Source organism: Lithobates pipiens, unplaced genomic scaffold, assembly GCF_037356315.1.
Source record: "Lithobates pipiens isolate NorthernLeopardFrog02 unplaced genomic scaffold, aLitPip1_a1.2 Scaffold_16, whole genome shotgun sequence".
Classification (NCBI taxonomy): Eukaryota; Metazoa; Chordata; class Amphibia; order Anura; family Ranidae; genus Lithobates; species Lithobates pipiens.
In genome coordinates this window covers 39,929,696-39,947,141 of record NW_027507748.1, presented here as the reverse complement: position 1 = coordinate 39,947,141, position 17,446 = coordinate 39,929,696, and the positions used below count along the sequence as shown (strand labels likewise).

Below are 17,446 nucleotides of genomic sequence, written 5' to 3'. Positions count from 1 at the left end.
AAATCCAATAAACTCAATTTTAGTCATACATTTAGGCCAAAATGTATTCAGCCACATGTCTTTGGTAAAAAAAAAGTCAATAATTGTATATTTATTGGTTTGCGCAAAAGTTGTCACATCTACAAACTAAGGTACGTTTTCTGGAATTTACGCAGCTTTTAGTTTACGACTGCCTATCTCATTTCTTGAGGTGCTAAAATGGCAGGGCAGTACAAAACCCCCCCAAATGACCCCATTTTGGAAAGTAGACCCCCTAAGGAAATTGATAAGAGGCATGTTGAGCCCATTGAATATTTTATTTTTTTGCCTCAAGCGATTGAATAATGACAAAAAAAAAAATTTTTTTTTTTTTTACACAAAGTTGTCACTAAATGATATATTGCTCACACATGCTATGGGCGTATGTGAAATGACACCCCAAAATAAATTCTGCTACTTCTCCTGAGTACGGGGATACCACATATGTGGGACTTTTTGGGAGCCTAGCCGCGTACGGGGCCCCGAAAACCAAGCACCGCCTTCAGGCTTTCTAAGAGCGTAAATTTTTGATTTCACGCCTCACTACCTATTACAGTTTTGAAGGCCATAAAATGCCAAGATGGCACAAAACCCCCACAAATGACCCCATTTTAGAAAGTAGACACCCCAAGCTATTTGCTGAGAGGCATGTTGAGTCCATGGAATATTTTATATTTTGCCACAAGTTGCGGGAAAATTACAAACTTTTTTTTTTTTTTTTTTTTTCACAAAGTTGTCACTAAATGATATATTGCTCATGCATGCCATGGGCATATGTGAAATGACACCCCAAAATAAATTCTGCTGCTTCTCCTGAGTACGGGGATACCACATATGTGGGACTTTTTGGGAGCCTAGCCGCGTACGGGGCCCCGAAAACCAAGCACCGCCTTCAGGCTTTCTAAGGGCGTAAATTTTTGAGTTCACTTCTCACTACCTATTACAGTTTTGAAGGCCATAAAATGCCAAGATGGCACAAAACCCCCACAAATGACCCCATTTTAGAAAGTAGACACCCCAAGCTATTTGCTGAGAGGCATGTTGAGTCCATGGAATATTTTATATTTTGCCAAAAGTTGCGGGAAAATTACAAACTTTTTTTTTTTTTTTTTTTTTTCACAAAGTTGTCACTAAATGATATATTGCTCACGCATGCCATGGGCATATGTGAAATGACACCCCAAAATAAATTCTGCTGCTTCTCCTGAGTACGGGGATACCACATATGTGGGACTTTTTGGGAGCCTAGCCGCGTACGGGGCCCCGAAAACCAAGCACCGCCTTCAGGCTTTCTAAGGGCGTTACAGTTTTGAAGGCCATAAAATGCCAAGATGGCACAAACCCCCCCCCCAAATGACCCCATTTTGGAAAGTAGACACCCCTAAATTTAGGGGTACACTAGTGAGACTAGGTAATAAATGGCGGGTGCCCTGAAACTATAAAAAAATAACTAACCAACCAGCGTCACCTGTAACAGTTATATGGTGATCACTGGTGAAAGGGTTAACTAGGGGGCAATCAGGGGGCTTTATGCGGTAGTATATGGGGGTCCCTGGCGCTATAAAAAGCTGCGGCGAACCTAAATACCTACCTGCCTAACTAGCGTCACCTGTGACACTAATACAGCGATCAGAAAAACGATCGCTTATTAGGCTGGGTTCACACTGGAGCGATGCGGGAACGCCACGAATGCGCGGCGGGTTCCCGCATCGCATGCCTCCCGGCGGCAGTTCACACTGCCCTATGCGAACTGCTGGGAGTGTCAGTGAAATGTTAATGACACCCCCAGATCAGTTCGCATATCGCAGTGCGATCTGCAAACTTGGATCGCATGGTGTGAACACCCATGCGATCCGATTCTGCTGCGGACCAAAAAAAGGGTCCCGTGCGAGTTTGCGGCGGGTGCGGCGGGTGCGACACGAATTCAGCCATACTATCTGTATAGCTGAACTCGAATCGCACAGAGATCGGATGTGATTTGCACTGCAGTGCGGTGCGAATCACATCCGTTCTCATAAACCGCTGCAATGTGAACCCAGCCTTAGTGACACTGGCGACGGGGGGTGATCACGGGGTTAAACCTTTATTGGGGGGGTTAGGGGGGTACCTTAGAACTAAAGGGGGCTAACCCTAACTGCCCTAACAGTTATTAGTCACAAATGACACCCGCCGGGTGATCAGGGGGTTAAACCTTTATTAGGTAATAAATGGCGGGTGCCCTGAAACTATAAAAAAATAACTAACCAACCAGCGTCACCTGTAACAGTTATATGGTGATCACTGGTGAAAGGGTTAACTAGGGGGCAATCAGGGGGCTTTATGCGGTAGTATATGGGGGTCCCTGGCGCTATAAAAAGCTGCGGCGAACCTAAATACCTACCTGCCTAACTAGCGTCACCTGTGACACTAATACGGCGATCAGAAAAATGATCGCTTATTAGGCTGGGTTCACACTGGAGCGATGCGGAAACGCCGCGAATCCGCGGCGGGTTCCCGCATCGCATGCCTCCCGGCGGCAGTTCACACTGCCCTATGCGAACTGCTGGGAGTGTCAGTGAAATGTTACTGACACCCCCAGATCAGTTCGCATATCGCAGTGCGATCTGCAAACTCGGATCGCATGGTGTGAACACCCATGCGATCCGATTCTGCTGCGGGCCAAAAAAAGGGTCCCGTGCGAATTTGCGGCGGGTGCGGCGGGTGTGGCGGGTGCGGCGGGTGCGGCGAATGGCTGAACTCGAATCGCACAGAGATCGGATGTGATTTGCACTGCAGTGCGGTGCGAATCACATTCGTTCTCATAAACCGCTGCAATGTGAACCCAGCCTTAGTGACACTGGCGACGGGGGGTGATCACGGGGTTAAACCTTTATTGGGGGGGTTAGGGGGTTACATTAGAACTAAAGGGGGCTAACCCTAACTGCCCTAACAGTTATTACAGTCACAAATGACACCAATGCAAAAAAAAAAAAAAAAATGACATTGGTGTCACTGTGACTGGGGGGCAGGGGTAATTGGGGGGGTGATCGGGGGGTAAAGGGGGGGTGTGAGTGTGCCTGGCATGTTCTACTGTGTGTGTAGAGTGTTGGTGCAACTCACCGATCCGCTCTCCTCCGCGTCGGAACGAAAACTACCGACACGGAGGAGAGAATACATCACTTCCTCTCCTGTGTTTACATTACAGGAGAGTAAGTGATGTCACCGGGGATTTCTATTCGTCGGGAGCGATCGCGAGGGGGTGGCCATGAATGAATGGCCGTCCCCTCGTCCGGGATCGCTCCCGAACGAATACCGACCGCCGCAGGCACCGGGCGGGGGCCCGATCGGGCCCCCGACCCGCGGGAGGCAAGGGACATACATGTATGTCCTTATGCCTGCCCGTGCCATTCTGCCGACGTACATCGGCGTGCGGCGGTCGGCAACTGGTTAAACTAGGATCTTGTAATAACCAGCTAATAATTTTACACCACTTCAAACCAATGTTTCATATTCAAATTTCTGAACTCAAATATCACTATGCTTAAAAGTATTTTTTTTTTTTTTCATTCTCATAGGGAAACAAAGACTCAGACAAGAGGCGGAGCAGCCCAGGACCCCCCGACCTCGCCAGCCTGATTGGGCAATTAGCCCCAGCCCCAGCCCCAGCCCCGTGTCGGTGATGGAGCCATCCAGCCCCGCATCAGTATTGGAGCTGCCCAGCCCAGTGTCCTCGAGGGAGCAGCCAAGCTCGGTATCCTCCGCTGGACCAAGCTCCGTAGCTCCACTGGATGAGCCCAGCCCAGGGCTAGATGTGGAGGAGGAAGAGCAGGTGGAGTTACACACCCCACAAAGTGAAAGTGAGTGTCTGACAACCCAGCTTAAGGTAAACAATTAATGGCTGTATATTTTAACCAATTTTTTATCTACACATGTTTTTAGGTGATGATCTGGTGGGGGTAGGAGAAGCTGCGGAGCCATTTTCAGCGGACAGTGCCCAGAGGCTGATAGGGCAGATCATGGCCTGGAATGCCAGGATCGACTTAATGGAGAGCAACATCCAGGCCATGCAACAAGAAATCCTGGCCACGCAACAACGAATCCAGGCCATTCAACAACAGCTGGTCCCTATGAGGCAGGAAATGAAGGACATGATCGATGTTTTAGGGAGAATATAAGCCCCTTTTCCCCTAAAACACAATCGATCATGTCCTTCATTTCCTTGCCAAAAAGTTGTTAATGTTTTTACTTGATTTTTAGAGGCCAAATTTTGAAGATGCACACGGTGTGTCAACATGTGCTATGTGCCATCAGAGGATCGCAATGGACGCATTTGGTGTTTGCAAACCCTTCCTCATTCTAGTATGTGAGAGGAAGGGATTGCACACACCGAACACGTCCATTGATCACTCATGATGGTACATAGCACATGTTGACATTACCAAATTTTGGTGTGCATCTTCAAAATTTGGCTTTACCCCTTGTTTTATGTAAATAGTTAAAAATCGGATTTTATTTGTTTATTTTTGTGATAATTTTATTTTTGATATATCTATATATTTCTATGTTTACCAAAAAAAAAAAAAAAAAAAAAAAAGCATTTCTTAAAAAAAAAAAGAATTTAAAAAAAAAACTATTTCCCCAAAAAAAAAAAAAAAAAAAAAAAAAAAGAATTTTTAAAAAAAATAAAATAACACAAAAAAACAAAAAAAGATATAAATAAGAGGCACTGGTTGGAATGTGCACTATTAAAAAAATCACAAAAAAAAAAAAAAAAAATGTGTGTGTCTACTTCTTTCAATACTCAATACCAGTTTGGGAAGTCATTTTGTGTTTTCTGTCACAAAGGGCCTTATTTCCTATTGTCAAAAACCACTTTGCTATACAAATGCACTAGGACAGGAATATGCAATTAGTGGAAATCCAGCTGTTGCAGAACTACAAGTCCCATGAAGCATAGCAAGACTGACAGCCACAAGCATGAGACCCAGAGGCATGATTGACTTGTAGTTTTGCACCAGCCGGAGGTTGGCCAATTGCATATCCCTGAATTAGGACAATGTAGGATACAAGCAACGTGAAAAGCAAACAAGAACCAAACTTCAAAATTTGAACAGACAAGACATATTTCAAGAAAAAGATTTTTTTATTGGTCAGCTGGCATTGGAATAGCCCCCCTACCATTAAAATAGCTGACATAGCGGTCACGCACCTCACGTGCTGTTTGGGGGGCTAAGCCAGGAAGGGCATGATCCAGCCCTGTCAGTTCTGGAAGCCTGAGTCCGGCCTCAGGCCCAATAGGCTGCAGGTACTGGTTACCAGAAAATTTCCTTAGAAAATTGTGAAGAATGCAGCAGCACAGAATAACATAGTTGATTTTATATTCTGCCAGGTTGATGGCTGTCAGTAACAGATGGAACCGGCTGGCCATAATGCCAAAGGCACTCTCCACAACCCTTCTTGCTCTGGCCAGCCGGTAATTAAAAATCCTCCTCTCCGGGGTGAGGGTCCTTTGGGGGAAGGGTCTCATGAGATGTTCACTCAGACCGAACGCTTCATCAGCCAGAAACACAAACGGGAGCCCCTCCACATTTTCGGCATCTGGTGGCAAGTCCAGGCCACCAGTGGTAAGACGGTGGCAGAACTCGGTCTGCCTAAAGACTCCTCCGTCAGACATCCGGCCGTTCTTCCCCACATCCACATAAAGGAAGTCACATTGTGCCGACACCACCGCCATTAGCACCACACTATGGAACCCCTTATAATTCCAATAGTAGGACCCCAAATGGGGTGGGGGCACAATCCTCACATGTTTCCCGTCGATGGCCCCTCCGCAGTTGGGGAAGTCCCAACAGGCAGCGAACTGGGAAGCCACAGTCTGCCATTCCTGTGGCGTTGAAGGAAGCTGAAACCAAAAAAAAAAAATTAGTCATTAAATAAAAACAATTCATAACAAAGAAAATTCAAAAACATTTTGGAACAACAGTTAAACAGAAATCTTGCTAATTTGTTTTCTGCCAAGAAAAAAAAAAAGTAGGCGGACCAATTCACAGATTAATCAGCCCTCTGATGGACCAGGGGACATAAATTAGGTGGGTAAGTGGGGTGGGGGGGGACTAATTACTAAGTATACAACACATGAACCAAATTTGAGTGGGGTGGGGACTAATTACTAAGTATACAACACATGAACCAAATTTGAGTGGGGTGGGGACTAATTACTAAGTATACAACACATGAACCAAATTTGAGTGGGGTGGGGACTATTTACTAAGTATACAACACATGAACCAAATTTGAGTGGGGTGGGGACTAATTACTAAGTATACAACACATGAACCAAATTTGAGTGGGGTGGGGACTAATTACTAAGTATACAACACATGAACCAAATTTGAGTGGGGGGAATAATTAATGAGTTGACAATCCATATCTCTCTCTATATATCTCTCTCTATATATATCTCTCTCTATATATCTCTCTCTATATATCTCTCTCTCTCTCCACACAGGGTGTATACACAAAAAAGGTAAAAAGCTAAAAAAAAAAATGACAAAAAAAAAACACATTTAAAGAAAAAAAAATGACACAAAAAAATAACATTTAAAGAAAAAAAAAGACACAAAAAAAAAAAAAAAAAAGTAGGCGGACCAATTCACAGATTAATCAGCCCTCTGATGGACCAGGGGACATAAATTAGGTGGGTAAGTGGGGTGGGGGGACTAATTACTAAGTATACAACACATGAAACAAATTTGAGTGGGGGGAATAATTAATGAGTTGACAATCCATATCTCTATCTATATATCTATATATCTATATATCTATATCTATCTATATCTATATATCTATCTATATCTATATATCTATCTATATCTATATATCTATCTCTCTCTATATATCTATATCTATATATCTATATATCTATATCTATATATCTCTCTCTATATATCTATATCTATATATCTATATCTATATATCTCTCTCTATATATCTATATCTATATATCTATATCTATATATCTCTCTCTATATATCTATATATCTCTCTCTATATATCTCTCTCTATATCTCTCTCTCTATATCTCTCTCTCTCTATATCTCTCTCTCTATATCTCTCTCTCTCTATCTCTCTCTCTCTATCTCTCTCTCTCCCCACACACAGGGTGTATACACAAAAAAGGTAAAAAGCTAAAAAAAAATGACACAAAAAAAAAAAAAACAACATTTAAAGAAAAAAAAAAAAAAAAAAACATTTAAAGAAAAAAAATGACACCAAAAAAAAAAAAAAAAATTGCATGCATTCATATAAAGGGGACATTCACATCATATTCCTGTCATGGATATTAAAAGTCATGATGAAATTAATACAAACATACAATGCAATATTAAAAGAACAAACTTACCTTCATATATTCCTTCTGCAGGACCCGAATAATGGCAGAACAGGTCTCTGGAATAATGATCCCCAGAGCCTGGGGGGAGATGCCTGTCGAGAACTTGAGGTCCTGAAGGCTTCTCCCTGTCGCCAAGTAGCGCAACGTGGCGACGAGCCTCTGCTCCGGAGTGATGGCTTGCCGCATGCAGGTATCCTGCCTGCTGATATAAGGGGTCAGCAAAGCCAGCAGACGGTGAAAAACGGGGTCCGCCATCCTGAGATAATTCCTGAAATCATCAGGATTATTCTCACGGATCTCACGGAGTAAAGACATATGAGAGAATTGGTCACGCTGGCGCAACCAATTCTTTGTCCATGAACTCCTCCTCACCCTGTTCACAGACTGGGCTCGGGTCAAAGTATTAACCCCAACACCAAGCCCCCATATAGCACGAACTCGTTCCCGAGTACGTCCACACTCCATGGCTTTGAAACGGTCGGCTGGACAGACAAGCTCAACTGAACGCACTGAAGAACAGCCAGACCTATGAAGAACGACCTGAAACCCAGAAACGAGCGAACCAGAAGCGCCTAATAACAGGTACAACTGATCCACGCGTACCGAAAGACAGATACAAACCTCACAGGTAGACTGCGCCGCAGTGAACGGACAAATTAAGCTGAAGTCTGAAAAGCGCGAATCGTCTCTAACCAAACTTCTACTAACGCAAAGTCAGCAGAAGGAGCCCAAAGGGTGCTTTGCTGTGCCTTGGACCTCCTATTTCTAGTCCCGTCGTACGTGACATACGTCATCGCGCACAGTTTCAGCAAACTGTTCGTTCGTCGTGTGTGGCCATGTCCGTCCATGCTAATTTTGAGCGGACTGTTTGCCGAAACTGTTTGACGGACAAAGTTGGGCGAACAGTCCCCGCGTGTGTACGCGGCCTCACAGGCATAGAGTGGAAGAAGTGGAGACAGGCCAGGATAATATCAGACAAGCAGTGGCTGATATCCAGGATATGACTAAATATCATGAGAGAGTTTTGAATTCCCTTATGGATCAGATAGACGATCATGAAAATAGAGAACATCAACAGTATATACATATAAAGGGCTTGCCTAAAACAATACAGCCCTCTGAGTTGCCTCCACCTGTGATTGGCCTATTTTGCTTAATTCTGGGGGCCTCGGCTCCTGAAAAGATTGAAATATATAGGGGGCACAATGCCTCTTTTACTTCTCAAAATGTAAAATGTACAGATATATGGTGAAGGAAGCCATTATGAAAGCAGTTCATAATAGGACGACGGTTGACTTTGAGGGAGCTAAAATAGCTTTGTTCTCAGATTTTTCATATCGAACACTTATGCAACGACGAACTGTTAGACCTCTGTTGGAAGCCTTGCAGACTGTTGAGGTTAAATATCGGTGGGGTTACCCTTTTAGGGAAATGGCCACAAGGAATGAAAAATCAGCAACACTCCAAACAAAAGATGATTTACAACACTTTATAGAAGTGCTGGAACTACCTGCAGTGGACTTTCCAGATTGGAGACTGAATAATTCCAATCCTTTATACAGCGCCCAGAGCAATGGTATCAAGTACCGGTTAGAAGCCGACAAAAAACACACACAGAGAAACAGGGCCAAACAATAGCGTCAGAGGGGCCTGCCTGAATACTGACTAAGGGATAATAGGAAAAAAAAGAGTTCACTGACTAGAATTAGAAACAGGTGAAGGGGACTATACAGAGTGGATAAGTATGGGGGGGAGAAAGGAAAGGGAGAAGGAAAGAGAGAGGAGAGGGAAGGAAAAGAGGGGAGAAGAGGGGAAGAAGAGGGTAGGAAGGGAGAAAAAGGGGAAAAATTGTTACTGTAACTCTGTATGATCCCTGATTTAATATGCTGATTTAATATGCTGAAGTGATATAAAAGGACATTGGTATAGAGATATAGCCATAGGATCCAGGAGCACTGGGTACTCTGCTCATGTTTTTAATTACTCTTTCCCCAATTGGTCGGTCCCAAGACTTTTTTTTTATGTTTTTGGTGTAGAGGTTTTCTCTTTTCTCTTACCAGGAGCATTCGGGAGGGAGGTATCCAGGGTGGGACAGGTCTGAGTGTGGGGAGAATCAACATTGAGGAGTGGTGCAATAAGAGGTTTGGGAAACAATATGTCCAGAGATGATGGCGGGTAGAATGAAGATCATGTCATATAATGTGAGGGGGCTCTGTTCACTTCATAAAAGGGGTCCTCTCTGGCATGAACTGCACTGCCTGGGGGCGGAGGTAGTGTTCCTGCAGGAGACGCACTTTGTGGCCGGGTCGATCCCTCGCCTTACAATAGAATAGCTTTTCATAATAAGTGTCCCTTTGTACTTATGGAAATAAGAGCAGACTCTGAAGGACATTTTCTCTTTGTTAAGGGCAGGGTACAGGGCCAATATTATACATTTTCTACTATATGCGATCCCAATAATTGTACTGTTACGTTTTTATCTAAAACCCTGGATGTGTTGGGGAAGTTTAGGGAGGGTTTTTTGGTAGTGGGAGGGGACTTTAATGTCACCTTGGATCCCTGTCTGGACATCTCTGCGGGAAAAACTTTTTCCTATTATAGAGCTATAAGGCATATAAAACAAAGTTTACGCTCGTTACATTTGGTAGATAGTTGGAGGGTGTTACACAATAGGGACAGAGATTTTACTTATTATTCTAAAACCCATAAAACATATTCAAGGATCGATTCATCTACCTTACCAAACACTCAGTGTCTGCTATTCCTGGCTACTCGCCCAGCAAATTAAATTCAAAATAGTAACAGCAAAAAACAAAGCCATTCACAACTCTGCCCCGAGCTACATCACCAATCTTGTCTCCAAATATCACCCAAACTGTCCTCTCCGGTCCTCTTAAGACCTCCTGCTCTCAAGCTCCCTTGTCTCCTCCTCCCATGCTCATCTCCAGGACTTTTCCAGGGCCTCTCCAATCCTCTGGAATTCTCTACTGCAATCTGTCTGCCTGTCTCCTACTGTGGGTGACTTTAGGTGATCCTTGAAAACCCATCACTTCAGGGAAGCCTATCACACCTCCAACTAATCTTTTACCATTTCCATCAGCTCATTCCCCACAGTTACAACCTTTTGTACCACTTGCCCCACCCCAGTAGATTGTAAGCTCTTATGAGCAGAGTCCTCTTAAACCTCTTGTATTTTATTGTATTGTAACTGTATTGTCTCCCTTTTATATTGTAAAGTGCGGTGTGAACTGTTAGCGCTATATAAATTCTGTATTATAATAATAATAATGAAATATGAACAAAGCATATCACTCTCTAGTGTGTACATGTTTTAAGACAGAGCACTAAGTGTCATTTCTCTCTGCTGCTTTGTTCCTCTGCTATTGGTAATTTCCGACACATTTTCCTGACATCAAGAGAAAAATGGTGACGGGAAGGGGCCTCCAGCTAATTGACAGCCTCAGCTCTGTTCCTGTGTGCTGTGTGAAAGGAGAGGGGGATCCCTTCCCTCAATCAGCTCTCACTGAGCTCTGCAGAGTGTAACTTCAGCTCTCCACCCCCTTTTTTCTGAACTCTCAGACAAGCTTTACAATTCAGAACTTTGAATGGGTGTAGAGAAGAGAAGACTGCAGATAAACAGATACAAATTATTAAAGTTGATTTCTTTAATCTCTGTGCATCACCTGCGGCCAGTCCCTTCACTGGGTATATGTACCACTTTACCTCCACACTGCCTGGTTTCTTTCTAGTAAGTCACGTATGCCCTGTGCTTAATTGACTTCCCTTCAATCTCCACACCAGCCTTTATTGCAAACGCTTTATTGGTATGTGGTGAGTTTACTCTATTCATATAAATATATTGTACTACCGGTTGTTACACTGTGGAGAGTTGGTTGCAAAATAGAGCAGCTAATAGTGATGTGCAGACCCTTATTTCTAATGAAATGCTTGGTTATGCCTGGGGCACTAGTAATGAACACTTTTACTCACCCCTCACTCCCTCGGCAGCCAGCACATACTCAAATGTTCTCCTTGACTCTCTGGCTTGTGGGCAGTCCCCCAGCATCCTTATGCACAGTGGCAGCCTGTAAAGCAGGGCACAGGGGCGCCACCCCCCTGCCCATGCATCCGGCCCCTTAATCTACATGCGGGGCACCGGACACATGGATTCCAATGGGTTTTTTTTTTTGAAGCATGTGATTAGAGCCAGAGGCTTTAATAGGCTTAAAAAAGGGTGGGCTCGGGGTTCAGAGCACTGCACCCTCAGCCCACCTAGTTGTGTGACAATTTTGAATGAATATTCGCTATTGTCACACTAATTCTCCTCCCGACCAACCAGGCAGCGGGCCATGAGACCCGTTTCCCGATTGGCTGAAAAACAAGAAGCAACCATATTGGCCTAGGAGGAGGAGATGCACGGCTGCCATGATGCCGAGGAGGAGACACAGGGTAAGCAGCCGTCCCCCGGAGGGAACCGCTGCCCTCGCCATAGATGGGGTAAGTGGCAGGCCTGGTAACCGACTGACTGACTGGGGAGGGGGGTAATAGGAGGAGGAGATGCATGGCCGTCATGATGCCAAGGAGGAGACACAGGGGAAGCAGCCGCCCGTCACCCGGAGGGAACCACTGCCCACGCCATAGATGGGGTAAGTGGCGGCCTGGTAACCGACCGACTGACTGGGGAGGGGGGTGATACAGGTGACCCGACTGGGGGGGGGGGGTGGGGGTGTGGGTGTACTGTTTGCTGCCCCCCTCAACAAAAATACCACCAGCCTCCACTGACTATGCACAATGCAAGGCTGTTGGCCAACAGAAATAGCCAAATAGGGGAGGGAAATACTATAGAGTGTCACTTAAAGTGCTAACTCTACCTTTTGCAACATATTCCATGTTATTCATGTATTTAGGGTGTAACATGTAACATGGTGCCAAGTGAACTCCCACACTCCCCTAAAAGCACCATGCGATAGTGTACAGTATGTACATCTCCCCCACAGCTGTTTCAGTAATTCGCAGAGATCTATAAATGCATGAACTACAAATCCCATCCCTCACCACGGCAGACTGACTTGTAGTTCTCAATGGAATAGCCCACTATCATTTGCTCCAATTCTCCAACATAAAGCCCCGTACACACACATAGCCCATAGAAAAGTCTGCAGGAGCCTGGCATTGCACCCACGATCCACTGCTCACTGATACTATGCTTCTTTGCAGGTTGTTACGCAAAAAAACCCATAAGTGAACATTTTTTTTCATGCAAAGTTAGGTGCATTTATTTTATTTTATTTTTTAAAGGTGGATTTAGCATTTAACCTTTTCTTTCATAATGTTATAAAGGGTCTTCAATCCAACCTGTACTTTGTTATAAATGAGCTTAAAGTCCATTAAAATATTAAGAGCATACACCAAACAAAGAAAAAAAAACACACAAAAAAAAGTAATTCTGAAGTGTGATATTCACCTCCCAAATCTTTATCTTTTTTTAGTCTTTATATATTTGTATATCCAGGGCTGGACTGGGGCAAAAATGTGGCCCTGGACTTCATCCAGACTGGCCCACTTTAATTGCTGAAGGGGCAGAAGAACTACAAGGAGAAATTGTAGTAAAGCTGAGAGAACTGTTATGTTTGTATTAGGAACTGTTAAGTACTGTAGCCATAGGGGACAGCAAACCTGCACATGAAGAAGTGGCACCTTGCCAGGGCCGTCTTTAATATTGACTGGACCCTGGACAAAAATTTTCTTGGGCTCCCTCCCCCAATACAATTTCTCTCTCCATCTGCTCTGAGACATACAATAAATAGCAGCTAGACTTAAAAATCAGTTTACTGTATCAGATCAGGCAGTAATTGCGATTGGTTACCAGTGGTTACAGCATATCATTACTGCTTACTGACTGGTTGCTAAAGGTTACAGCAAACATTCCGGCTCACTGATTAGTTGCTAGAGGTTACATCAAATGATTTCTGCTTGTTAATTGGTTGCTAGAGATTACTGTACAGTAATACTGCTCACTGATTGGTTGCTAGAGGTTACAGCACATCATCTCCTCACGGCAGGGGAGCATGATACACATATGAATACCACCTTTATTTACATATCAATGCCGCCTGACGCAGCTATTTACATATGAATACGATAATTTACATGTAAACACAGGGTCTGCAGGTGAGTCATCTGTACACAACAGTAGAACAGAGCTGGACAGCATTAGTACCAGCACTTCACACTGAGATATCGGGACACAGCACAGGACTAAAACTTCAAGGGAATTTAAACTGAGATAGTTGACAAGTATGAGGCAACTGCTTTGGGCCCCACAACAATGACATGCCTTAAAGATGGCCCTGCACATTGCTGGATCCTTTCCCTGTACGGCTGTCCTCCTATTGAGCCCTCTGAGTCTGCCTTTTAAAATTGCAACTACTTAAGGGTGTCCTGGCCGCAACTCTCTTTCCCTTGCAAAATATAAAAGGACTGTTAAAAGAAATAAAACCTATTTTGCATCCAAGAAGGGTCTGGCGCCCAATTACTTTTTCCACCTTTGCACCCACTATGCCTCACAAAACAGGACAGACTGATCCTGTGCTGAGCCCATAGAGACTATCTGCTGTGAGATACTGTGTTGAGAGAGCTGCTAGGGACTGGGTACAGTGCCACCAGAGGGCCATGTGCTTTAGGACTGAGCTGTGTGCCTTATGCCAAGGCTGCTGGCTCAACCAATGAACTGAGCTGTTTTTCCTGGGAGCCGCTGTTCTATTGTTCTGGATTGCTGTTCCAGTAATGCTGCATCAGAGACTTCAGAGATACCGGAAGGAGGCCACAGACATTGTCCATCATTAAACCATCAGGAGTGTTAAAAAGGCCTCTGGTCATTTGTGCTTAATTTACTTGAACCCTTGGATTGCAAATATCCTCCAGAGTTCTACTTTAGATTATGTCTCTATTGCTACATAGGAATTGCCTTGGACTTGTATCTGCAGTATAAAAAGAGTCCTATGACAAGACAACTGAAGATGATGAGGGCAATAATCCTCCAAAAATAATGCGTTCCACCTAAAGACAAAAGAAAAGAAAATAGTGTTATGCAACATAACATACAGTTTCCATTGCATGGTGCAGTGACCCCTGCAGAAAGCCCTCACCCAAATAATCATGTCCCCCCCCCCCCATTTATAACACACCTTTAAGTCTTAGCAACAGGAGGCAGACATTCAAAGTATAAAGGCAATATAAACAGACTTCAATAAGAGGCACTATAATATGCATGTAGCACATAGCACACCATTGGCTGTACACCCGGAGGTATGGCTAATAAGGTAAGTGTGGCTTCATGGTGTATGGCTAGTAGTGTGGTAGTAAAAAATCCCTCTGCATTCTGCAGACAAACCCCAGAACAGCTAATGGCAAAGGCATTAATGGGGCACCTGAAAAACAACGTCCACTAAAGGGCCCCAGGGTGACTTTGCTCAGGGGCCACAAATTAGAGCAGAGAGGGCATTAGGTGGGTGTGAGAGACATAAGGGGGAGCCTCAGGCCCCAAGAGAAGAGGAGGAAGTGGTTAATAAAGCATCGGGCAGAGAGGGACCTTCAAAGTTCTACTCAGAGGTCTTAGGATATCTAGAGGCAGGACCAGGCTGGAGGTCTCCAGTGAGGGGCTTATGGAAGGTTCTGGCTGAGCTATGGATGGATGTGGTTCTGTAATCAGAATAATGTAACTGATAACAGTGCAGCACAGGTGGAGAGGACAGTTTTTTGTCTACTTGTTGAACAGATATTAAAACACTTTCAATAGTATATTTCATGAACCAAAAGGGAGAAAATCTGAAAATTTCAGTGTTAAGTTTTACATACACTTTAATAACACACATAAGATATTTGTGCCAGCAGAACAAAAAGTAGGGTCCACTCCATCAATCCAAAGAGGAGAATTTCCTGTTATGCATTACTACTAGCAAAGATATATTTTTTCCTAACCAACCTGTAAGGCAGGGATGCCCAACCTTTAGAAGAGCGAGGGCCACTTAAGCGACTTGGTAACTGGTCGCGGGCCACAATAAATGTAAGACTTATCCGTGTCCGCTCTGTATATGCAGAGCGGACATGGACACAGTCCACTCTACTCTGTGAGCCCCCCTATCTGATCCAACAAGATGGAAGGGGATCCTATGGCTTTCCTGCAGGTTAGCTGCACTTTGCCATTAATGTCTTTTATATCCTGCACCAAACCCACAGATAATAACAGAAGTCTATAACCTGTAACCTGAAGGTGCAATGCGCTGCACCTGCAGATCAGTATGAAAGTTGCCCGGTAACCACTGCAGAACAGATATGCCCATATATACACTGCTTTTAGTAATAAACGCACCTTTAACAAACGTCTTCCATTCAGGTATCGCCGGCTGTTGCTGTCCCAGGCAGAATGCATTGGGACATGAGCCGGCGCTATACAGGAACCATCGGCAAATGTGACTGCTTCCTCTACCGCTGGCTTCACTGATGCTCTGGGATGGTGGGTCGGCAACCCATGATCGGGGCTTGAGAACCTGCTATCCCAAAGCAGGAGGTCGCGGGCCACATCAGAAGGCTCCACAGCCCACATGTGGCCCCCAAACCACTGGTTGGGCACCCCTGCTGTAAGGGAATATCCTACCTATGGGGTATTTAAAGCGGGATTCCACCCTAAAGTGGAACCTCCGCTGATCGGAACCCCCCCCCCCCTCCGGTGTCACAATTGACACCTTTCAGGGGGGTGGAGATACCTGTCAAAGACAGGTATTTTCACCCACTTCCGGGCATAGACTCCCACGGGAGTCTACGCCATTTCCTGCCCTGCCGCGCTGTCTGCTGGGACACAGACGGGTCCCAGTGACAGCGCAGAGATTTCCGATTGCGCGGCGCGGCTCGCGCATGCGCAGTAGGGAACCGGGAAGTGAAGCCGATTCGCTTTACTTCCTGATTCCCTCACCTTGAATGGCGGCGGCAGCAGCCGAGGCCCGAGCGGTCGATCAGCCTCGGCTGCCGGCATCGCTGGAACCCGGGACAGGTGAGTGTCCATTTATTAAAAGTCAGCAGCTGTAGTATTTATAGCTGCTGGCTTTTAATATTTTTTTTTGGGCGGAATCCCTCTTTAAAGTAGAACTATGGCTGTCCAGTGAAGTAAATATGTACTGCAGCACTTATAAAATTATAAGGACATTTATACATTTACAATTTGCTCTTAGCCCCCCTACAAAGTCCATCAATACCTATTGGGCCCGCCAGTGAAGTCCACCTAATGCCGCTTCTATTGATGGGGTGGTAACACTGTTGCACTTCTGAAATGGGAGCAGAGCCAGAGGCAACTCTAGGCTTTGTGAGGCCTTAGGCAAAGCTTAGACACGAGGCCCCACTCAATCCTGTAATTGGCAAAATAATTCAATTGATACAAGTTAACTGTATAAGGAGGGTACAGTACAGTGGGGGGGGGGGGGTAAGTGGGCACAATACAGGGGGCAGGAGGGTACAGTGAGAGGGTAAGTGGGCACAGTAAAGAGGGCAGGAGGGTACAGTGAGAGGGTAAGTGGGCACAGTAAAGAGGGCAGGAGGGTACAGTGAGAGGGTAAGTGGGCACAGTACAGAGGGCAGGAGGGTACAGTTTAGGGGCAGTAATGTATAATACAGATTCGGTCTACTCAAGCAGAGCTGCAGAGATATCATAGATCTTAAATATTCTAACAGGCTGTCATTGGGCTAAATCTACACTGGAATGACACCTACCCCTCTACCTTCCCCTCCAGAGTCTCTGGCTCTCTTCTGGCACTTTGCAGGGGTTAAGGAAGAACCCCGAGGTGGATTATCTTATTACTGCTGCTGCTTGTGTGGGTGGGATGTGTACTGCACCAATCACACGGGATGAATAGGAGAGTCGGGTCAGCAGGGATTGGTGCAGTACACATCCCACCCACACAAGCAGCAGCAATAGTAAGATGTTTCGGGGTTCTTCCTTAGTCCCTAAAAAAATGGGGGTGGGGACAGGGCTGGGAACCATGAGGTAGGGGAGAAGGAATGGGG

General features: G+C 45.0%; 1 protein-coding gene across 1 annotated transcript in view; it reads right to left on the bottom strand.

Moving 5' to 3' along the window:
- Positions 1 to 13,915: 13,915 nt before the first annotated feature.
- LOC143984093 (cell surface glycoprotein CD200 receptor 2-like) overlaps positions 13,916 to 17,446 on the bottom strand; it is a 43,350-nt gene continuing 39,819 nt past the window's right edge. Inside the window, exon 5 of the mRNA XM_077484410.1 lies at positions 13,916 to 14,449. Coding sequence (XP_077340536.1) covers positions 14,343 to 14,449 — 107 coding nt within the window. The 3' untranslated portion in view covers positions 13,916 to 14,342. The remainder of the gene's footprint in view (positions 14,450 to 17,446) is intronic.